Genomic DNA, 25,275 nt, shown 5'->3' on the forward strand with positions numbered 1-25,275 from the left:
ACAGAAGAAATTACCAATGCAATAGATAATAAAAAATGTGCGGATCTAACTAAAGAATTTGACACGATTAATCACAATATTTTAATCAAAAAAATAGAACGATATGGCATCAGAGGTTTAGTCTTAAATTGGATAAGAAGTTATCTAACGAACAGGAAACAATACGTGAAGGTAGGCGACCACATTTCTACAACGCTAAATATATCCTGTGGTGTACCTCAGGGATCAATACGAGGACCTAAATTATTCAATCTCTATATAAATGACATTTGTAAAGCTACAAGAGATTTATAGTTAGTATTATTTGCGGATGATACAACAGCCTTTTGTTCAAGAGAGAACACACAGACACTAATACAAATAATAACACAAGAAATGAATAAATTAAAAAGATGGTTTGACAAAAACAGGCTAAATAATGCAATTTGGTAACAGTAGAAGAGAAAGTCAAACACAAATACAAATAGACGGAATAAAAAATGAAAGAGTAAATGAAACCACATTTTCAGGCATTATGATTGATGATGAATTGAACTGGAAATCTCATGTAAAAAAATATACAACATAAAGTAGCAGGAAACACGTCAATAATTAATAAAGCTAAATATGTTCTAGACCAAAAATCACTTCATATTCTCTACTGCTCACTAGTGTTACATATCTGTGTAGAAATGATTACAAAAATACACTTTTTCACTAACGGTGTTACAAAAAAGATCAGTTAGAATAATACATAATGTTGGATATAGAGAACATACAAATCCTTTATTTACTGAATCAAAGATACTGAAATTCCAGAACATAGTAGATTTGCAAAAAGCTAAAATTATACACAAGGCAAACTATAACCAGGTACCCAAGAATATACAACAATTCTTCTCAACAAAAGAGGAGAAATATAATCTTAAGAGAAAAATGTAATTTAAAACATTTGTACGCACGTACAACACTTAAGACCTTCAGTATATCTGTATGTGGAATTTAATTATGGAATGGATTAAGCAAAGCAATCAAACAATGTACTAATATGATCCACTTCAAGAAACTCTTCAAACTGGAAGTGTTTACAAAGTACGAAGAAGGAGAAGAAGAAGAACCATGATAAACATTCTGAATTTATTCATCCATCCATTCTTTCATTCTCAAAATAATCGTACTTATCTCATCATATGGAATATAACTTACTTCACCAATTATTTATTTATTTATTTTCATTGTGATACTTATGGAGTATATTGTGAATACATTGAGAACAGGAAGTGAACAAAAGTTTTAGCAACTGTTATGTAGAAGAAAAGGGAAATGATTAAATAAGCTCTGCTTCTTCCTACTCCTTTTCGAACATGTTGAAAAGAGAAACTGGAAATTGGGATGTATCATGTTGTATGCTTGCATGTTCCCAATGAAGTCAACTCAACTCATAATATAATGAAAATAAGAAGCAATCAAATCACCTTCATTATCACCGTCAATAGCGTCATTATCAGAACAAATGTAAAAATTTAATTTTTAGTTTGAATTTCCACATTAAGAATTGTAGGGAATTTTCCGGACCAAAGGGTAAGGCGCATTAAAGGAGTCATTATTATTTTCCAAATGTAAAACACTTCCTTGTGGTCTACATAACATGTAATGGTGGTTCTTTGGTCAAAATTTTGCATAGATGTTGTTTTAAAGATCATCTTTAAGCCGCTTTATGACAGTCCCTTCAGGATGCACCGTTTTGTGGGCGGTCTTATTTACGTGGCTCACCTTCGGCAGCGTAAACATTTTTTTTTTTTGCAAATAATCATTAACTTTAAAATTTGATACCAGCAACACGTGACAAAGAAGTTGGGAAAAGTGGCAATAAATACTGATAAAGTTGAGGAATGCTCATCAAACACTTATTTGGAACATCCCACAGGTGTGCAGGCTAATTGGGAAACATGGGTGCCATGATTGGGTATAAAAACAGCTTCCCAAAAAATGCTCAGTCTTTCACAAGAAAGACTGAGCATTTGTCCACAACTGCGTGAGCAAATAGTCAAACAGTTTAAGAACAACGTTTCTCAAAGTGTAATTGCAAAAAATGCAAGGATTTCAACATCTACGGTCCATAATATCATCAAAAGGTTCAGAGAATCTGGAGAAATCACTCCACGTAAGCGGCATGGCGGGAAACCAACTTTGAATGACCGTGACCTTCGATCCCTCAGACGGCACTGTATCAAAAACCGACATCAATCTCAAAAGGATATCACCACATGGGTTCAAGAACACTTCAGACAACCACTGTCACTAAATACACTTGGTCGCTACATCTGTAAGTGCAAGTTAAAGCTCTACTAAGCAAAGCAAAAGCCATTTATCAACAACATCCAGAAACGCCGCCGGCTTCTCTGGGCCCGAGATCATCTAAGATGGACTGATGCAAAGTGGAAAAGTGTTCTGTGATCTGACGAGTCCACATTTCAAATTGTTTTTCGAAATATTCGACATTGTGTCATCCGGACCAGAGGGGAAGCGAACCATCCAGACTGTTATCGTTGCAAATTTCAAAACCCAGCATCTGTGATGGTATGGGGGTGCATTGATGCCCAAGGCATGGGTAACTTACACATCTGTGACGGAAGGCACCAATAATGCTGAAAGGTAAATACAGGTTTTGGAACAACATATGCTGCCATCTAAGCGCCGTCTTTTTCATGGACGCCCCTGCTTATTTCAGCTAGACAATGCCAAGACACATTCAGCACGTGTTACAACAGCGTGGCGTCGTAAAAAAAGAGTGCGGGTACTTTCCTGGCCAGCCTGCAGTCCAGACCTGTCTCCCATCGAAAATGTGTGGCATATTATGAAGCGTAAAATACAACAGCCAAGATCCCGGACTGTTGAACGACTTAAGCTCTACATAAAACAAGAATGTGTAAGAATTCCACTTTCAAAGCTTCAACAATTAGTTTCCTCAGTTCCCAAACGTTTATTGAGTGTTGTTAAAAGAAAAGGTGATGTAACACAGTGGTGAACATGCCCTTTCCCAACTACTTTGGCACGTGTTGCAGCCATGAAATTCTAGTTAATTATTATTTGCAAAAAAAAACAAAGTTTATGAGTTTGAACATCAAATATTTTGTCTTTGTAGTGCATTCAACTGAATATGGGTTGAAAAGGATTTGCAAATCATTGTATTCCGTTTATATTTACATCTAACACAATTTCCAAACTCATATGGAAACGGGGTTTGTATATCATATTGATTCATTATTTTGTGCATAATGTGGGTTGTTAGAGTTCATATCCCCTCCCCACCTGCTCTCCCCCCTCCAGGTGGTGCTTTTGAGGTGAAGCAGCACTCCTTCTTCTCGGAGGTGGACTGGAACAGTTTGCTGAGACAAAAGGCCGAGTTCATCCCTCACCTGGAGTCAGAGGAGGACACCAGTTATTTTGACAGTGAGTCCCCCTGCTGGCTGTTCATGGAATGACACCCCCCTATTTATTCACGTTCTCTCATCAGCCCGCTCCGAGCGCTACCATCACGTGCACTCGTACGATGAGGACGACACCAACGACGACGAGCCCGTGGAGCTCCACCGCTTTTCCTCGTGCTCGCCGCGCTTCAGCAAGGTCAGAGTGTTTGGAGAAAAAACACGCCGTGGTCCTTTTGTCTCAACACGGCTGTCTGTAGGTGTACAGCAGCATGGAGCAGCTGTCCCAGCCCCCGGGCGTCACCTTACGGGAGCACAAAGTCCCGCGAGAGGAGAGGATGGCCAAACGGGAAAGTCTTGGGAGTTTCACTCTACGGGACAAGAGCTGGAGGACCGGCTCGCCGGAAATGTGAGAGGCAAAAAAAATGTCTCACATTGCTCTCAAGAGCATACTTGCTAACCCTCCCGGGAGACTCACGAATTTCAGTGCCCCTCCCAAAAATCTCCAACCGTTCTCCCGAATTTCTCCCAATTACCACCCGGACAACAATACTGGGGGCGTGTCTTAAAGGCACTGCCTTTGGCGTCCTCTACAACCTGTCATCTCGTCCTCTTCTCCTCCATACAAACAAAACAGCGTGCCGCTCCAGTCGCATGATATATGCCAATTTTACACACTTAAAGGCCTACTGAAATGAGATTTTCTTATTTAAACGGGGATAGCAGGTCCATTCTCTGTGTCATACTTGATCATTTCGCGATATTGCCATATTTTTGCTGAATTGATTTAGTAGAGAACATCAACGATAAAGTTCGCAGCTTTTGGTCGCTAATAGAAAAGCCCTGCCTGTACCGGAAGTATGTGCGCGTGACGTCACGAGTTGCAGGGTTCCACACATATTCACATTGTTTTTAATGGCAGCCACCAGCAGTAAGAACAATTCGGACCGAGAAAGCGACAATTTCCCCATTAATTTGAGCGAGGATGAAAGATTTGTGAATTAGGATATTGATAGTGAAGCACTAGAAAAAGAAGAAAAAAAAGCGACGGCTCCGAGCGACGGCAGTGTGAGCGTTTCAGATGTAATTAGACACATTTACTATGATAATTCTGGAAGATCCCTTATCTGCTTATTGTTTTATTAGTGTTTTAGTGAGATTAAAGATTGTAAAGGCATACCTCGTGACATGCCAGAACTGTGGTTGTTTGTGTTTCCTCGATGCAAGGATGATGTGGGACGAGTCAGGCATGAATGTAAGTACATTTTATTTGTTACTAAAATACAAAAAGGCACAACAAAGAACGCGCTCGGTGGCGGCTAATAATCTATACTAAAACTTTAACAAAAACAACCCAATGGCATGGCTATCTATAAATAAATAAAAGATGCTAACAAAGATACTCAATAAACCAAAAACTTGCACCTAGGCGAACAAATACACAGATCTTACGTGGCGTGGTCCAAAGGTTTAGCAGCGTGGCAAGGCGTGAAGGTTTGTACGAGAAATGCAGGCATGAGGCAGAATGCAAAAATCCCAGAACGATAAACAGAAAGCAAGTGACATAAATAGTGGCCATGGTAACTAGAAACAGGTGTGAGAGGCTGATGATCGGGGCGTGACTAGGGGAAACAGGTGGAAACTAATGAGTAGCTATGGTAACAAAAACAAACCAGGAAGTGAAAAACGGAACAAGAGTCCAGAAAACAAAACAAAACATGATCAAACATAAAACCAGATTTACAGGCGTGACACCTCGAGGTCGGATGGCTGCGGTGAACACACAGTGTCTCAGAGAGAAGCCGAGGAGCCAAGCTCACAGCTGCTGCAGGATGACGAATAATCCACTGATGTCTCCGGTAAGATATATATCACAATTTCCCCATCCAAAAACATGCTGGTTGATATAGAGAAAACATGTTCGTTTGACCGCTCTGTGTTAAAGCTTCACAACAAACAAAGAAACACCGGCTAAAGACAGCTGCAATCCACCGCTTTCCACCAACATCATTCTTCTTTATAGTCTCCATTATTAAAAGAACAAATTGCAAAAGATTCAGCAACACAAATGTCCAAAATACTGTGTAATTACGCCATGTACAGAGACGACTTTTAGCCGTGTTTGGTGCTACGCTAATATGTCCCCTCCAACACGTGACGTCACGCGTGGGCGTCATCATTCCGCGACGTTCTCAACAAGAAACTCGCGGGAAATTTAAAATTGCAATTTAGTAAACTAAAAAGGCCGTATTGGCATGTGTTGCAATGTTAATATTTCATCATTGATATATAAACTATCAGACTGCGTGGTCGGTAGTAGTGGGTTTCAGTAGGCCTTTAAGTGAATGCAACGTATACTTGGTCAACAGCCATACAGGTCACACTTAGGGTGGCCGTAGAAAACAACTTTAACACTGTTCCAAATATGCGCCACACTGTGAACCCACACCAAACAAGAATGACAAACACATTTCGGGAGAATATCCACACCGTAGCACAACAGAACAAATACCCAAAACTCCTTGCACCACTAACTCTTCCAGGACACTACAATATATACCCCCCCCCCCCTCGCTACCACCAAACCCCGCCCACCTCAAGCCCATCTCCTGAATTCTGAGGTCTCAAGATTGGCAAGTATGCTCAAGAGAGAGATATGTACCTCCAAAAAAGGGGTGTCAGGGGGGATTCTTTTATGACCGGAAATGACACCCCATCCCCCAGGAAGTGGGTGTGGCTTCCACGTACCTCTAAACATAGACATCTTATAAGTAGACACAGCATGGAGCGCTACTGCCTACTGGTGCTGATGAGACGCGGGGCCGCCATCTTGGAGTGGTGATCCGCTCCTCTTAGTACAACTCATTTGGCGGGAGCAATGAACTGTCAGCGCAATTAATTCAGCGTAACTCATTGAATACCACTGATTTTCCCACGCTTTTTTGTCATACAGACGGTATAGCTCAGTTGGTAGAGTAGCTGCGCCAGCAACTTGAAGGTTCCAGGTTCGATCCCCGCTTCCGCTATCCTAGTTGCTACCGTTGTGTCCTTGGGTAAGACACTTTACCCACTTGCTCCCAGTGCCACCCACACTGGTTTAAAAATGTAACTTATATTGAGTTTCACAATGTAAAGCGCTTTGAGTCACTAGAGCATGGGTGTCAAACTCTGGCCCGCGGGCCAAATTTGGCCCTTTGTGTAATTTCATTTGGCCCTTCAGGCAATATAAGATTAACATTAGAGCTTGCCCGCCGGTATTATACAGCGGCTGTAACACGCATTCACCGCTAATACTCATACTTGCCAACCCTCCCAAATTTCCTGGGAGACTCCCAAATTTTAGTGCCCCTCCCGAAAATCTCCCGGGCAACCATTCTCCCGAATTTCTCCCGATTTCCACCCGGACAACAATACTGGGGGTGTGCCTTTAGCGTCCTCTACAACCTGTCGTCACGTCCGCCTTTCCTCTATACAAACAGCGTACTGGCCCAGTCACATATTGTATTCGGCTTTTACACACGTAAGTGAATGCAATGCATACTTGGTCAACAGCCATACAGGTCACACTGAGGGTGGCTGTCTAAACAACTTTAACACTGTTACAAATATGCGCCACACTGTGAACCCACACCAAACAAGAATGACAAACACATTTCCGGAGAACGTCCGCACCGTAACACAACATAAAAACCACAGAACAAACACCCAGAACCCATTGCAGCACTAATTATTTCGTGACTCTACAATATACCCCCCCCCCCCGCTACCACCAAACCCCAAAAGTTAGTGTTGATATTTACCCCCAAAGGCTGCAAATAGGAAAGAGGCATTTAAAAAAAAAAATCTATTTAATATACCATTGATGTTTTTACGTTTTTTGAAAGTTGATTTTGCACTATTAAGTTATATAAGCGTGGCTTGTTCCATATTCAGTGTTAAACCAAATCAGTGTAGCAAAACTGAGCAATAATTAACGATTTATTCATGCACTTTCCCTTGCTACTCCGCGGCTTGAATGTTTGATTCATTCATTATTATTTTATTTTCAAATGTATTATTAGTCTGTGGAAAAAGTTTATTTTGATATTTACCTCAGAAGGCTGCAAATAGAAAAGAGGCATTCAATTAAAGGGACAAGTGGTAGGAAATGGACGGATGCCATAGATATATTTCAAATATTATATTATTATTATTATTTGGAACTCGATTTTGCGTGTCACTATTAAAGTTAAATAAGCATTACTTGTTCAATATTCAAGGCAAAACTTGTTTGGGTCACTATTACAGTTTGTAAAAGGTTAATTTGTTCAACCGCGGCTTTGTTCAGTTTTACATTTTGGCCCACTCTGTATTTGAGTTTGACACCCTTGCACTAGAGTAAAGCGCTATACAAATATAATTCACTTCATATGTGTAGCTATGACAAATTACTTGTTTTGGTGTGTTTTATTATTCATAGTTTGCTTAACAGTAATACAATATTCTTATATGCTATAAGTGACGAGACATCCAATATCAAAACTGGAAATAATAATCCCAGAGAAGGGGGAAAAAAAACGTCAGTTATTTTTAATTTGAAGAAACAATATGATTAGGTTATATATACATGCGTATATCCTACATAAACAATGTATAAATACATTAGATATCTAAAGATCTTACTGACCTATAGACTGTATCTCTGTTACTGCAGAAGCACAGTTTATTCTGTCTTGACACTTTGTATTGATATTTTGTATTACATTCTTCCCTTAAATAATCATGTTTACAGTGACTGTTTTATATGTATTTTTTCTGTATGTCGCTTTGGATAAAAGCGTCTGCCAAATACTTAAACATAAACATATATAAACCCCTGAAAGTCTTTATATCAGCTAAAACCACCAATGTGTTTCACTGGATTCAGAAATATTATTATGGTTATTTTTATGGTTACTATTTTGGTTATACTCTTGTTAGCTAGCAGCTACGATCTCAGTCCTATTGAAGATCTTTGCTCCTTCTCAACTCTGTGGTAATATTCTTTTCACAAAACACAACCAATAGTACGTTAATGTTAAGTCTTCCTTGTGAAAAGTAATCCCCCGATTCCTATTTTCAACAGTCTGCTCATTTTAGCATTAAAATGCTGAACACCAGCCAGGCATCTTTGTTTTCTACCTGTCAACTGTCAGTTTGCATCTTTGTTTTCTACCTGTCAACTGTCAGTTTGCATTTTTGTTTTCTACCTGTCAACTGTCAGTTTGCATCCTGGTTTTCTACCTGTAAACTGTCAGTTTGCATCTTTGTTTTCTACCTGTCAACTGTCAGTTTGCATCTTTGTTTTCTACCTGTCAACTGTCAGTTTGCATCTTTGTTTTCCACCTGTCAACTGTCACTTTGCATCTTTCTTTTCTACCTGTCAACTGTCAGTTTGCATCTTTGTTTTCCACCTGTCAACTGTCAGTTTAGCATCTTTGTTTCCTACCTGTCAACTGTCAGTTTGCATTTTTGTTTTCTACCTGTTAACTGTCAGTTTAGCATCTTTGTTTTCTACCTGTCGACTGTCAGTTGCATCTTTGTTTTCTACCTGTTAACTGTCAGTTTACATCTTTGTTTTCTACCTGTTAACTGTCGGTTTAGGCTGCTCGCCGGCTCCTCATCACCACTTCAAGATGGCGGCCCAATTTCTTGCGTCACAACAGCTAATGGTGCGTCTACTTATAAGATGTCTATGCCTCTGAAACAGGGGGGTGAGCGGGAGATTGATTTATGACCACAGGAAGTAAGCATGGCCTAAACCGGAAACAGGAAGTATACATAATTTTGTAGTTGTTTTTTTTTAAATCTTTCGGCCATCTTGGTTGTAGTACTCATCATAATGATTTATGATTCCTACAGGCTGAAAAGGGTATTACAGCGTGTAGTGTTTTAAGCTATCCGCCATTTCGGATTTTGTCCTCATCATAATGATTTATGAGTCCAACAGGCTGAATAGGGTATTACAACTTGTAGTTTTTAAGCTATCCGCCATCTTGGATGTAGTTTTTAAGTCATAATGGTTTATGATGCCTACAGGCTGAAAAGGGTTTAAAAAAACGTGTAGCTTTTTAAGCTATCTGCCATCTTGGATGTAGTCCATAAGTCATAATGGTTTATGATGCCTACGGGCTGAAAATGGTTTAAAAAAAAATTGTAGTTTTTTAAGCTATCCCCTATCTTGGATGTAGTCCTCATCGTAATAATTTATGATTTTACAGGCTGAAAAGGGTATTACAACTTGCAGTTTTTTAAGATATCCGCCATCTTGGATGTAGTCCATAAGTCAAATGATAAATGGGTTGTACTTGCGCTTTTCTACCTTCAAGGTACTCAAAGCGCTTTGACACTACTTCCACATTTACCCATTCACACACACCTTCACACACTGATGGAGGGAGCTGCCATGCAAGGCGCTAACCAGCACCCATCAGGAGCAAGGGTGAAGTGTCTTGCTCAGGACACAATGGACGTGACGAGGTTGGTTCTAGGTGGGATTTGAACCAGTGACCCTCGGGTTGCGCACGGCCACTCTTCCACCGCGCCACGCCGTCCCTATAATAATGGTTTATGATGCCTACAGGCTGAAAAGGGTATTACAAAGTGTGGTAACTGTCAATATATACGTGTAATCATGAATAATGTTTAATAATGTTTTGAGAGAGTTCATCCATCCATGGAATTCTTTTTTCCAATCATTTTGGAACTTGCAAGCATATTTCTTGTTCTTCGTTCTTCTGCTTCGTCTCCTTCTTGTTGCATGTGCAGTTGAGCTCCAAAAGCCGTAAATGTTATTGCAGTGTCCCGGAAGAGTTAGTGCTGCAAAGGGTTCTGGGTATTTGTTCTGTTGTGTTTATGTTGTGTTACGGTGCGGATGTTCTCCCGAAATGTGTTTGTCATTCTTTTTTGGTGTGGGTTCACAGTGTGGCGCATATTTGTAACAGTGTTAAAGTTGTTTATACGGCCACCCTCAGTGTGACCTGTATGGCTGTTGACCAAGTATGCGTTGCATTCACTTGTGTGTGTGTGCGTGTGTGTGTGTGTTTGAAACTAACGTTATCATTAAGCCAGTTAAAAGATCATACAACATGTCAGCATATCTTGACATCTTCAAATAAAGACCATCGTTAAACCCGTCCAACGCTACATTATTATGTGACTGGGCCGACACGCTGTTTAAATGGAGGACAAGCGGACGCCCAGACAGCATGCGACTGTTAAAGGGCGATTTCAGGTCAGAGAGGACGCTAAAGGCACGCCCCCAATTTTGTTGTCCGGGTGGAAATCGGGGGAAATTCTAAATTATTGATTATTTGCAAAAAAAATGTTAGTTTCTCAGTTGGAACATTAAATATCTTGTCTTTGCAGTCTATTCAACTGAATATAAGTTGAAAAGGATCTGCAAATCATTGTATTCTGTTTTTATTTACCATTTACACAACGTGCCAACTTCACTGGTTTTTGGGTTTTGTATTTTCCTGCTGTGTGAATCGACCTGTTCAACGCCGCCCTCTAATGTATTCATAACCTCAAAACTCTTTATCCCGCTGCGGTTGGCGCCATCAAAGCACTTTCTATCGACGTTAGCGTGAAAGCAAGAAAATATCAAGAAGATGCTGTGATTTCTTTCTTCCAGGAAACGTTTGTCCTGCTCTGAGATGTCCTTCACAGAGAGCGACTACAGTCCTCCCTCTGGAGCGCGAAGGCGCTTTTCTGCCCTCATGGACACGCACCGCTTGGCCTCGCCCTTGGAGGTGGACTCGGAGCCGTCCGCCTCCAAGGGCCAGCCCCAAGTCAAGGTGAGGGGCACCTCCTTAGAGGGAGCCATGGTCTCTTCTCAAGGCGACCTGAAAACCTTCTTCAAAGACGGCAACGGCTTCACAGCAGGAGGTAAGAGCGTCGAATCGAAGACACGTCACCTTTGTCACCTCAAACTCTCCTTTTGTACGTGTCAGCCAGTGCTATGGTTCTGGGGCTTCCAGAGCTCCAAGGGCCCCGGGGGGCCACCACAGACCTGGTGCTGAGGAGAGTTCGCCACCAGCAACTGTCAGCTGAGGGGGAAAAACTCACCTCACGACCGGGAAACAAAGTCATCAAGTCCGCCTCTGCGACCGCTTTATCGGTCATCATCCCTGCAGGTGACACTCCACCACACACCTTGAACATAGGGATTTGGACCCAACTCGCACTTTTAGTGTAGTAGACCTAATTATTCATCAAGTACCACCATAATGACAACTTTAAAATACAGTAGTGTAGTAGACCTAAGTATTCATCAAGTACCACCATAATGACAACTTTAAAATACAGTAGTGTAGTTGACCTTAGTATTCATTAAGTACCACCATAATGACAACATTAAATACAGTAGTGTAGTAGACCTAAGTATTCATCAAGTACCACCATAATGACAACTTTAAAATGCAGTAGTGTAGTAGACCTAAGTATTCATCAAGTACCACCATAATGACAACATTAAAATGCAGTAGTGTACTAGACCTAAGTATTCATCAAGTACAACCATAATGACAACTTTACAATACAGTAGTGTAGTAGACCTAAGTATTCATCAAGTACCACCATAATGACAACTTTAAAATACAGTAGTGTAGTAGACCTTAGTATTCATTAAGTACCACCATAATGACAACATTAAATACAGTAGTGTAGTAGACCTAAGTATTCATCAAGTACCACCATAATGACAACTTTAAAATGCAGTAGTGTAGTAGACCTAAGTATTCATCAAGTACCACCATAATGACAACTTTAAAATGCAGTAGTGTAGTAGACCTAAGTATTCATCAAGTACCACCATAATGACAACATTAAAATGCAGTAGTGTACTAGACCTAAGTATTCATCAAGTACAACCATAATGACAACTTTACAATACAGTAGTGTAGTAGACCTAAGTATTCATCAAGTACCACCATAATGACAACATTAAATACAGTAGTGTAGCAGACCTAAGTATTCATCAAGTACCACCATAATGACAACTTTAAAATGCAGTAGTGTAGTAGACCTAAGTATTCATCAAGTACCACCATAATGACAACTTTAAAATGCAGTAGTGTAGTAGACCTAAGTATTCATCATGTACCACCATAATGACAACATTAAAATGCAGTAGTGTACTAGACCTAAGTATTCATCAAGTACAACCATAATGACAACATTACAATACAGTAGTGTAGTAGACCTAAGTATTCATCAAGTACCACCATAATGACAACTTTACAATACAGTAGTGTAGTAGACCTAAGTATTCATCAAGTACCACCATAATGACAACTTTAAAATGCAGTAGTGTAGTAGACCTAAGTATTCATCAAGTACCACCATAATGACATTAAAATACAGTGGTGTAGTAGACCTAGGTATTCATCAAGTACAACCATAATGACAACTTTACAATACAGTAGTGTAGTAGACCTAAGTATTCATCAAGTACTACCATAATGACAACTTTAAAATACAGTAGTGTAGTAGACCTAAGTATTCATCAAGTACCACCATAATTACAACTTTAAAATGCAGTAGTGTAGTAGACCTAAGTATTCATCAAGTACCACCATAATGACAATATTAAAATGCAGTAGTGTAGTAGACCTAAGTATTCATCAAGTACAACCATAATGACAACTTTACAGTACAGTAGTGTAGTAGACCTAAGTATTCATCAAGTACCACCATAATGATAACATTAACATACAGTAGTGTAGTAGACCTAATCATTCATCACGTACAACTGTAATGACAACTTTACAATACAGTAGTGTATTGCTGCCATGTTTCGATATTTTTGCTGCACGTCCGGTTGCAAGCATTTGTCGGGGAAACAAGCACTCACAGCAGTCTTAGAGGTAAAGTTGGAATTTTTTTCAGAAAGCAGTCAAAAGTACAGCGCTGTAGGCGGAGCTACCCTAAGGGCTCTAAGTCACTGTGTATAGTTGAGTGTATGTTTTGCATTTCCCAGTCTTGGCGGAAATTGCTTTGGAGGTGAGTCGGGGAAAGGATTCAATTCATGCGTTAGCCTGATTTTAATTTGGTGAAATCCTAATGCAGGTGGAGGTGACAAATACAAGCCCAACACTGCTTTTGTGCACGCTCATTATTGGAGACTACTTATGTTTGGGCCTTGAGCGGCCACTTTTCGAAAAGGCGCAAGCTCGATGCTGATTAACATTGGAAATGCCGTATACATGCTAAACCAAAAACCAAAAAGAAGACTGGACTAAAAGTACACTAATGCGCCACTTCGGAAAATTTGTTAGCTCGATGCTAATTTACATTGGAAATGCCGTATACATGCTACCGATTAGCATTAGCGGTTTTACATGGCAATTTCAAAGTCTCCAAATGTAGGTCATTAAAAAAGTACAACTGAGATGCACGTGACAATCACACATTGATTGAATGATTGATACTTTTATTAGTAGATTGCACAGTGCAGTACATATTCCGTACAATTGACCACTAAATGGTAACACCCGAATAAGTTTTTCAACTTGTTTAAGACGGGGTCCACGTTAATCAATTCATGGTGTGTAATACTTACAGTATAAACACTCTGTAGGACTCAACCAAAAAGAAGACTGGACTAAAAGTACAGTAATGCGCCACTTTGGAAAATGTGCTAGCTTAATGCTAAATCACGCCTTCCGCCTGTGAGCAGTTGGGATAGGCTCCAAGCCCCCCGCCCCCAACCCCACCGCCCTCACATAAGGGACAAGTGGTAGAAAATAAATGGATGGATGCCACAGACATGCTAACAATTAGCATGACCTATACTGCAAATATGGTAATAAAAAAGTACAGCTAAGATGCACGTTAAAATCACACATCTGGTGTGTATGTAATAAGTTCAATGCTTACAGTATGAACACTTTGCAGGACTCAACAAAAGATAAGACTGGCACATTCAACTCAATGGCAAAGACTACTTCCTGGCTATGGAAACCCACTTTATACACTACTGCCTTCCACTACTGCATGCAATACTACCTAATAAGACTCAGGTGTAACTAAAAGTATCACTGCTACAGTACCGCCCACTAGATGGCACCAAACCAATCAAAGCTGGCTGTTCTAAAATGGTGGCCACTGATTGGCTCAGCCACAGAAGCATTACTAAATTAGATTAAAGGAGTGGAAAGGGGACAATCCAGTCTGTAGAGTCCTTATTATGTTAAAAAATGTACTTGGACGGTCATGAACATGTTTTTGATGCTCCCGGGGAAAAAAATGCCGTATACATGCTAAAAATTAGCATTAGCGATTTTACATTGCAATAACATCATCTCCAATCAGAACTACAACTGAGATGCCCGTTACAATCACACATCTGGTGTGTATATAATAAGTTCAATACTTACAGTATGAACACTTTGTAGGACTCAACAAAAGATAAGACTGACACATTCAACTCAATGGCAAAAACTACTTCCTGGCTATGGAAACACACTTTATACACTACTGCCTTCCACTACTGCATGCAATACTTCCAAATAAGACTCAGGTGTAACTAAAAGTATCACTGCTGCAGTATCGGCCACTAGATGGAACCAAAGCTGGCTGTTCTAATATGGTGGCCGCTGATTGGCTCAGCCACAGGGAGCATGACTACATTGGATTAAAGGACTGGAAAGGGGACAATCCTGTCGGGAAAGTTCTTGTTATGTTAAAAAAATTACTTTGGAGGTCAAACAAGTTTTTGATGCCCTTGTAAAATATGCCATATACATGCTACAAATTAGCATTAGCAATTTTACACGCCCATTAAAACATCTTCATTCAAAACTACAACTGAGACACACGTCGCAATCACACATCTGGTGTGTATGTAATAAGTTCAATACTTACAGTATGAACACTTTGTAGGACTCAACAAAAGATATGACTGGCACATTCAACTCAATGGCAAAGGCTACTTCCTGGCTAAAAAAACACACTTTATACACTACTGCCTTCCACTACTGCATGCAATACTTCCAAATGAGACACACATGTAATAACCGGAGGAGCGCTGCGAAATCGATAAGCTTGTTTCTTCCCTCCACAGTGGAGCAACACGGCGCCTCTCCTCTGGCGAGCCCCATGTCTCCTCACTCCCTCTCGTCCAACCCTTCCTCGCGAGACTCCTCCCCCAGCCGAGACTACTGTCCCATGGTCAACGTCCTGCACTCCCCCATCACCATCCATCGCTCCGGGAAGAAGTACGGCTTCACCCTCCGGGCTATCAGGGTCTACATCGGAGACAGCGACGTCTACAGCGTCCACCATATGGTCTGGGTGAGTCCCTGGCACACCAACGTGCATGAATTGTATGCTACCTTGCACGTAACCTTGAATTTCTATAAAACAACGTTAAAAAATAACTACATAAAACAAAGTAGAAGTATTATAACAAGTGTGGTGTTATGATTTATGCTGCAGCATAAATAAATACCATGCTATGTATTTTCATACATCGGTGACACGTGACGTCTCGTCCTCAAGCATTCAGAGCGAAGGGGCTCCACTTCTGAAAATGTGCTAACTCAATGCTAATTTACATTGGATACGCCATTGACATGCTACCAAGTAGCATTAGCTATTTTGCACGGTTTTAACTCTTCCAAACATGGTAATAAAAAGAACAACTAAGATGTGCGTTACAATCAGACCGCCGATGTGTAAGTTGAAACACTTTGTTGGACTAAACAACAGAAAAGACTGGTATATTAAACTTGATGGCAAAGACTACTCTCTGGCCATAGTGTATACACTACTGCCATCAGTCATTCTATCAATGTTTACTTATATATCCTTAAATCACGAGTGTCTCAAAGGGCTGCACAAGCCTCAACGACATCCTCGGCTCAGATCCCACATCAGGGTAAGGAAAAACACAACCCAATGGGATGACAATGAGAAACCTTGGAGGGCGACCTGTGCAATGGACGTCGAGTGGATTTAGCATAATATTGTGAGAGTCCGGTCCGTAGAGGATCCAGCATAATATTGTAAGAGTCTAATCCATAGTGGATCTAACATAATAGTGTGAGTCCAGTCCATAGTGGATCTGGCATAATATTGTGATAGTCCAGTCCATAGTGGATCTAACATAATTGTGAGAGTCCGGTCCATGGTGGATCTACCATGATATTGTGAGAGTCCAGTCCATAGTGGATCTAACATAATAGTGAGAGTCCGGTCCATAGTGGATCTACCATGATATTGTGAGAGTCCAGTCCATAGTGGATCTAACATAATAGTGAGAGTCCGGTCCATAGTGGATCTAGCATAATATTGTGAGAGTCCAATCCATAGTGGATCCAAAATAATAGTGAGAGTCTAGTCCATAGTGGATCTAGCATAATATTGTGAGAGTCAGGTCCGTAGAGGATCTAGCATAATATTGTGAGAGTCTAGTCCATAGTGGATCTAGCATAATAGTGTGAGAGTCTAGTCCATAGCGGATCTAGCATAATATTGTGAGAGTCTAATCCATAGTGGATCTAACATAATAGTGAGAGTCCAGTCCATAGTGGATCTATTATAATATTGAGAGTCCAGTCCATATTGGATCTACATAATATTGTGAGAGTCCAGTCCGTAGTGGATCTAACATAATAGGAGAGTCCAGTCCATAGTGGATCCAACATAATAGTAATAGTCCAGTCCATAGTGGATCCAAAATAATAGTGAGAGTCCGGTCCATAGTGGATCTAGCATAATATTGTGAGAGTGCGGTCCGGAGAGGATCTAACATAATAGTGTGAGAGTCTAGTCCATAGTGGATCTAGCATAATATTGTGAGAGTCTAATCCATAGTGAATTTAACATAATAGTGAGAGTCCAGTCCATAGTGGATCTGGCATAATATTGTGAGACTCCAGTCCATAGTGGATTTAACATACTAGTGAAAGTCCAGTCCATAGTGGATCTAACATAATAGTGAGAGTCCAGTCTATAGTGGATCTAGTATAATATTGTGAGTGTCTAGTCCATAGTGGATCTAGCATAATATTGTGAGATTTCAGTCCATAGTGGATCCAACATATTAGTGATAGTTCAGTCGATTGTGAATCTAGCATAATATTGTGAGAGTCTACTCCATAGTGATCTAACATAATAGTGAGAGTCCAGTCCATAGTGGACCTAACATAATAGGAGAGTCCAGTCCATAGTGGATCTAACATAATAGTAATAGTCCAGTCCATAGTGGATCCAAAATAATAGTGAGAGTCCGGTCCATAGTGGATCCAGCATAATATTGTGAGAGTGCGGTCCGTAGAGGATCTAGTATAATATTGTGAGAGTCTAATCCACAGTGGATCTAACATAATAGTGTGAGAGTCTAGTCCATAGTGGATCTAGCATAATATTGTGAGAGTCTAGTCCATAGTGGATCTAGCATAATATTGTGAGAGTCTAATCCATAGTGAATTTAACATAATAGTGAGAGTCCAGTCCATAGTGGATCTAGCATAATATTGTGAGAGTCCAGTCTATAGTGGATTTAACATACTAGTGAGAGTCCAGTCCATAGTGGATCTAACATAATAGTGAGAATCCAGTCTATAGTGTATCTAGTATAATATTGTGAGTGTCTAGTCCATAGTGGATCTAGCATAATATTGTGAGATTTCAGTCCCTAGTGGATCCTACTTATTAGTGATAGTCCAGCCCGTGAAGGATCCAGCATAATATTGTGAGAGTCTACTCCATGGTGATCCAACATAATAGTGAGAGTCCAGTCCATAGTGGATCTAACATAATATTGAGAGTCTAGTCCATAGTGGATCTAGCATAATATTGTGAGAGTTCAGTCCATAGTGGATTTAACATACTAGTGAGAGTCCAGGCCATAGTGGATCTAACATAATAGTGAGAGTCCAGTCTATATTGGATCTAGTATAATATTGTGAGTGTCTAGTCCATAGTGGATCTAGCATAATATTGTGAGATTTCAGTCCATAGTGGATCTAACATATTAGTGATAGTCCAGTCCATAGTGGATCTAGCATAATATTGTGAGAGTCTACTCCATAGTGATCTAACATAATAGTGAGAGTCCAGTCCATAGTGGATCTAACATAATAGTGAGAGTCTAGTCCATAGTGGATCTAACATAGTATTGTGAGAGTCTAGTCCACAGTGGATCTAACATAATAATGAGAGTCCAGTCCATAGTCCAGCAAGAGACCATCCCGAGCAGAGACGGGTCAGCAGCAGAAAAGAAACGGCAGATCAACTGGTCTATAAGGGGGGTCTATTTAAAGGCTAGAGTATACAAATGAGTTTTAAGATGGGACTTAAATGCTTCTGCTGTCTTGGATCTAACATCTTGGAGTTGCAACTGCATGCAAATGTATAAAACTTGCAAATGAGACTGTAAGCAAACTACAACAACACACTGTTCAATGTTTGAAAACATCGGATTTTAATATGCAACAATTCACATTTATTAACACTTTAACACACAACAAGTACCAAAAACTGTTACCAAAAACTGATACCTTTTGATTATAGGTATGGATACGCAGGTACGGGTAATGGTACCTTATCTACTCACGCTATCACAGAGGTCTCATTTTTAAGCATGTTTTTTTTTTTTTAATGATGAAGGAGGACAAACATGACACAGAAGTTCCTAATTGTTGGAAATCCCACACTTTATATTAAACATGCTTCACTGATGAGACTATTTTGGCGCATGCCGTTTTGTCCTAATTTCTGAAGTCCTTGAACGCACCGTAGTTTATTTACATGTACAACTTTCCTCGATGCTGCCACAGAAAGACGTGTTTTATGCCTCTCCTTCTTTGTCTCTATTTGTCCACCAAATGTTTTATGCTGTGTGTGATTTCACAAGGTTGAGCTTTGTTGATGTTATTGACTTGGGTGGAGTGCTAATCCGACATATTTGGTCGCTGCATGACTGCAAGCTAATCAATGCTAACATGCTACTTATGCTCACAGTATGTACATAATGGATCATTATGTCTCATGTTTTAGGTATATTTGAGCTCATTTTATTTGTAATTTCCGTCTACTTCACCTTGGACACACACATCTATGCCTTTGGCCATTCTAAGACAGTCATTTCCAGGAGTTATCTCACCCTCTGAGGAGCCTACTTTTTAGTCATGTTTTCCAATGTTGTAAAAATGTGTAGAATAAATATTGCATTTCAACATTTCTGTCAACAAAGATTTGCATCAGCCTGCGACACAGTCATTTTGATAGTAGGGTAATATAACTAATATAGACACTTACATCAGTGTTGCCTTCATTATAACACTTATATAAGACTTTTAAAGTCATTTTGATAGTGGGCTAATATAACTAATATAGACACTTACATCATGTGTCGCCTTCATTATAACACTTATATAAGACTTTTAAAGTCATTTTGATAGCAGGCTAATATAGCTAATATAGACACTTACATCATGTTGCCTTCATTATCACACTTATATAAGACTTTTAAAAGTCATTTTGATAGTAGGCTAATATAGACACTTACATAATGTGTTGTCTTCATTATAAGACTGTGGAAGTTGCTTCCCCGCAGTTCCACTGTTAGACACAGCACCGGTGCCAAGCGTGCAGTTTTTAACCAGGTTTTAATGTTCATAGATTTTCTCAAAGTTTTCTCCAGCAGGACGTGGTTTTTCAGTCACGTCCGTATCCTCTCTCCCCTCCTGTTCCCGGCAGTTCATTGTTAAAGACAACAGATGATTAGATAACTCGTACCACCTGGGAGATCTAATCACCTGTTCAACTGTGTCTCGCCGTCAGCACTGCCACGCCCCCATCTGATGGCAATCTGTCCTCGGTAACCATGGACAGAGGCGGTGACTTTCGCTCCTGCAAGCAGAAATGGTCACACCTCCCTCCACAAAGACTTTTAAAGTCATTCTGATAGTAGGCTAATATTACTAATATAGACACTTATATCATGTGTTGCCTTCATTATAACACTAATTTAAGACTTTAAAAGCCATTTTGATAATAAGTTAATTAACTAATATAAACACTTACATCATGTGTTGTCTTCATTATAACACTTATATAAGACTTTACAATTTTTTTCGTCTCTAGACAGATTTTTTTTTTGTATTTTTGGTCCAATTTGGCTCTTTCTGTGACGCCTGTTCGGCATTGTGATGCCGAATTGTTCCTTCGAGGATGCGTCAAATTACAACACAGCAAAAGGTATGAACTATTGATCTATTTAACAAAAGGTGCTAGAGAACAAAAATACTGGAGCTAAGAAAAGGCAAACAAAAGACACTAGCATGAAAGCTAGGATAAACAAATAGTCAACTAAACTGGCACATAGACACACAAAGGGCAAAACAAAACATTTAGCATGAGAGCTAAGAATGAATAAAATTGCGCAGCGTGAGAGCTCACAAGAATAATACAAAAATTGCATGTAAGCAAAAGCGCAATGCAGACGTACCGTTGTGTATGAACAAATTAGAGTCCCAGGCAGAAGAATGAAAAGAGGAAGGCTTATAAAGAGAAGGTGATTATTTGTAGAAGGTGTGCGGGACCATGAGTAGCAGGTGGACTAATGAGTGACCATGGTGAAGGGAACAAACAGGAAATAAGAGCTAGAATGACGGAGTGATACAACAATGGAAACAATAAACAATAATATGAGAAGATCCGAGAACGGATCTTAACACTTTCAAAATTTTGGGTTGGCGACCTGTGCTCCAGATCAGTGGTTCTCAACCTTTTTTCAGTGATGTACCCCCTGTGAACATTTTTTTAATTCAAGTACCCCCTAATCAGAACAAAGAATTTTTTGGTGGAAAAAAAGAGATAAAGAAGTAAAATACAGCACTATGTCATCAGTTTCTGATTTATTAAATTGTATAACAGTGCAAAATATTGCTCATTTGTAGTGGTCTTTGTAGTGCAGCTCCAGTTTTGTTGGCCCATAACATTTTGTTGGGGAAAAAAAGCAGTAAAAATGTATGGAAAAAGAGCGAAAATACATCATGTAATGAGACCAAGCAGACAATTTGATACTAATAACTACAGCTGTAAAAAAAAAAAAAAGATCTAATTAATCGTGATTTTTTTAAGAAATTAAAAAATATACATTTTAATTTTGTTTAGTTTTTTGTTTTGTTTTTTCAATCTGTCCTGTTGTTGGGCCACCAAAAGAAAATATCTTTTTCCCAGCTGTGGTCCATATGGCAGTGGTTCTCAACCTTTTTTCAGTGATGTACCCCCTGTGAACATTTTTTTAATTCAAGTACCCGCTAATCAGAGCAAAGCATTTTTGGTTGAAAAAAAAAAGAGATAAAGAAGTAAAATACAGCACTATGTCATCAGTTTCTGATTTATTAAATTGTATAACAGTGCAAAATATTGCTCATTTGTAGTGGTCTTTCTTGAACTATTTGGAAAAAAAGATATAAAAATAACTAAAAACTTGTTGAAAAATAAACAAGTGATTCAATTATAAATAAAGATTTCTACACATAGAAGTCTACACATAGAAGTAATCATCAACTTAAAGTGCCCTCTTTGGGGATTGTAATAGAGATCCATCTGGATTCATCAACTTAATTCTAAACATTTCTTCCCCAAAAAAGAAATCTTTAACATCAATATTTATGGAACATGACCACAAAAAATCTAGCTGTTAACACTGAATATTGCATTGTTGCATTTCTTTTCTCAGTTTATGAACTTCATCCATCCATCCATCCATTTTCTACCGCTTATTCCCTTGTGGGGGCGCTGGCGCCTATCTCTGCTACAATCGGGCGGAAGGCGGGTGTTACATTCATAAAAATATATTTATAAAGGACTTTTGAATTGTTGCTATTTTTAGAATATTTTTTTTTAAAAACTCACGTACCCCTTGGTATACCTTCAAGTACCCCCAGGGGTATGCGTACTCCCATTTGAGAACCACTGCCATATGGTACTCAGTTGTAATACACTTTTCCACCACTTGTGGCAGTAATGACAACATCAAAGTTTCTTAAGCGCAAAACTGATGACTAAAGTGGTGCAGCTGTATTTTTTGTTTGCACTTGATTTTTATTTTCAGCTTAGTTATGGAACTTACATAATTATATGAATAATATATACATTTTTTCCATTTTTTACCAGTCTCTTCTAATGCAGTATATTTGGCTTATACTTATTTTTCTAATCTGCCTGACCTGAGCCTAAGGTTCATGGTAAATAAATATATTTGTGATGAACACACATCATATGACACATTATAAGCAGATTAGATATAATTAACAAATCCAATTCAAATCAAAAGCAAGATTACTAATTCAGTGCTCATATTTGAGTGGGCCTGTGTGTAGTTGAAGCATTGGGCCCTGGGGTGAAAAAGGTTAAAACCCCTGATGTAGGCGATCATATTTGCTGTGTTGAATACTTCTCTTTTTGACTTCATGACTAATATTAATTGTAGTATTTTATATCAAAATGTCCCTCACATATTTAGACTTTCACATTTTGCTTTCCCTTTTTAGATTTTTTTCTCATAAAATTAAGTATTTTTGCGCTTTTATTTGACATTTCTCTATCGTTTTTTTTTTTCCACCCCGACAACATGTTAATGGCCAACCAAACTTTGGACACCCCTGCGGTCGCAATTTAAATGTCTATCTTAAGTAAATGCGTTTACTGCGGTCAGGCCTGGAACCAATTAACGGTGCTATGTTGATCTTGTCACTGTTTCCAGCATGTGGAGGACGGGGGCCCCGCGCAGGAGTCGGGACTTAGCGCAGGTGATCTCATCACCCATGTAAATGGAGAATCGGTGCACGGTCTGGTCCACACAGAAGTAGTGGAACTCATCCTGAAGGTGAGAATCTGTGCTCAGTAGGAAGGGGATTCACACCTTGCCAGAGGTTTACCTAACGCATGAAACGTGACAAATTTTGGGACGTGCACGATCCACTTTGGAGTGTTGAATATCTTAAAATGGGTTTTGTGGCAATTCCGACCACTTTCTATCATTTCCAGCAGACTGCATTGCAAAATGATCTGGGGACCATATGGATGGCTTAAATAGATAAATAGCTGTTATATAACGTGTGTCATCTTCAGAGTGGAAACAAGGTGACCGTTACCACCACCCCCTTCGAGAACACCTCCATTAAAGTCGGACCTGCACGCAAGACCAGCTACAAATGTAAAATGGCTCGGCGCAGCAAGAGACCGGGAGCCAAAGAGGGTCCAGAGTAGGTCGGCATAAAGCCGTTTTCTTTGGGTTCTTGATTGACGTGTTTGGTTTTTTGCTCTTTCAGCAAGAAGCGCAGCTCCTTGTTCAGGAAGATCACCAAGCAGTCTAACCTGCTGCACACCAGTCGCAGCCTATCCTCCCTCAACCGCTCGCTGTCGTCCGGGGACAGTCTGCCAGGGTCCCCCACGCACGGCTTCTGTGCCCACTCGCCCACGCAGACTTACCGTTCCACGCTGGAGTCCCCGTACTTGGGTGGTATGATCAGCACTATTCTCCCAATGAAACATGGCACTCCGAATGGAAAAAAAAAGGGAATATAGCCGTGGATCAGACATGGGCAATTATTTTGACTCAGGGGCCAAATTTAGAGAAAAGAATGTGTCGGGGGGCCGGTATATCTGATTTTTAGGAACACTAATACAAAACCTCACAAAAGATATTTTTTACTTTCACAAAATCTTTCGTCTTTTTTTATTGTTTATAAATTTAAGAAATACGTCCACGGACACAGGAGGACTTTAGTTATGACTTATGTTTGATCCTGTAACTACTTGGTATCGGATTGATATTAAAACTTTATTTTGGTAATGGTATTCAAATATTGGTACCTGGACAGACTGTAAGCTGTTTTTTGATTTTTTTACAGGACTTTATTATTATTATAATTTATATTATAATTATTATTATTATTATTATAAGCAAAATAGAGTACTCCCATTATCCCATTACAACTCCCACATTTTTCATCCGATTCAAACTGTTCCAACTTCAAAATTGTTTCAGCCTGTTTGGGAATTGCGGGCTTTCCCTTGAAAAATTCCCAGATTTCCCAGAATTCGAAGTTTTCTGGGACATTTTTCCCATTCAAAATGAATTGGCCATTTTTCAAACTTTCACCACTTCCACATTTTCAACAGATTCAAAGCATAAATTCAACAAAAATTCCTGGTTTTCCCGAAATTCCAGGAATTCCATAATACCAATTCTCAATTAAGAATGTTACTACTTCAACATTTCTCGGCCGTTTTGAAAAAGCCTAACACCAACCATTATCATTAGCCCCCTCGTGCTTGCCATATTTTACGAGCTAGAATGCATCAAAAAAGAAGGTGTGTTCTTGTCCTACATAAAGATTGTGACCGATGGGCTTAAAGGGGAACATTATCACAATTTCAGAAGGGTTAAAACCAATAAAAATCAGTTCCCAGTGGCTTATTTTATTTTTCGAAGTTTTTTTCAAAATTTTGCCCGTCCCGGAATATCCCTAAAAAAAGCTTTAAAGTGCTTGATTTTCGCTATTTGCGATGCCACTGTCTATTTCCCTGTGACGTCACATAGCGATTCCAATACAAACAATGGCGAATAGCACAGCAAGATATAGCGACATTAGCTCGGATTCAGACTCGGATTTCAGCGGCTTAAGCGATTCAACAGATTAAGCATGTATTGAAACAGATGGTTGGAGTGTGAAGACAGATAGCAAAACCAAAATTGAAGAAGAAACTGAAGCTATTGAGGGAATAGCTATTGACGCTATTCGGCCATGCTAACGCTATTCTGTGTTAGCATCGCCGGTAAAATGTGCAGACCAACGGATCAGGACTTTTGCATTGACACTGG

General features: G+C 39.6%; 1 protein-coding gene across 2 annotated transcripts in view; it reads left to right on the plus strand.

The window, feature by feature from the left end:
- LOC133541765 (microtubule-associated serine/threonine-protein kinase 1-like) overlaps window positions 1-25,275 on the plus strand; it is a 142,673-nt gene that overhangs the window by 115,080 nt on the left and 2,318 nt on the right. Inside the window, exons 18-26 of one of the 2 annotated variants that reach the window (XM_061885337.1) lie at window positions 3,310-3,432; window positions 3,497-3,606; window positions 3,668-3,816; window positions 11,062-11,315; window positions 11,381-11,563; window positions 15,493-15,722; window positions 23,152-23,274; window positions 23,520-23,653; window positions 23,720-23,910. In XM_061885337.1, the coding sequence (XP_061741321.1) occupies window positions 3,310-3,432; window positions 3,497-3,606; window positions 3,668-3,816; window positions 11,062-11,315; window positions 11,381-11,563; window positions 15,493-15,722; window positions 23,152-23,274; window positions 23,520-23,653; window positions 23,720-23,910 (1,497 nt within the window). The remainder of the gene's footprint in view (window positions 1-3,309; window positions 3,433-3,496; window positions 3,607-3,667; window positions 3,817-11,061; window positions 11,316-11,380; window positions 11,564-15,492; window positions 15,723-23,151; window positions 23,275-23,519; window positions 23,654-23,719; window positions 23,911-25,275) is intronic. The other variant, XM_061885338.1, reaches the window with a different exon arrangement.

The sequence above is a fragment of the Nerophis ophidion genome, linkage group LG23 (genome assembly GCF_033978795.1).
Source record: "Nerophis ophidion isolate RoL-2023_Sa linkage group LG23, RoL_Noph_v1.0, whole genome shotgun sequence".
NCBI classification, from domain to species: Eukaryota; Metazoa; Chordata; class Actinopteri; order Syngnathiformes; family Syngnathidae; genus Nerophis; species Nerophis ophidion.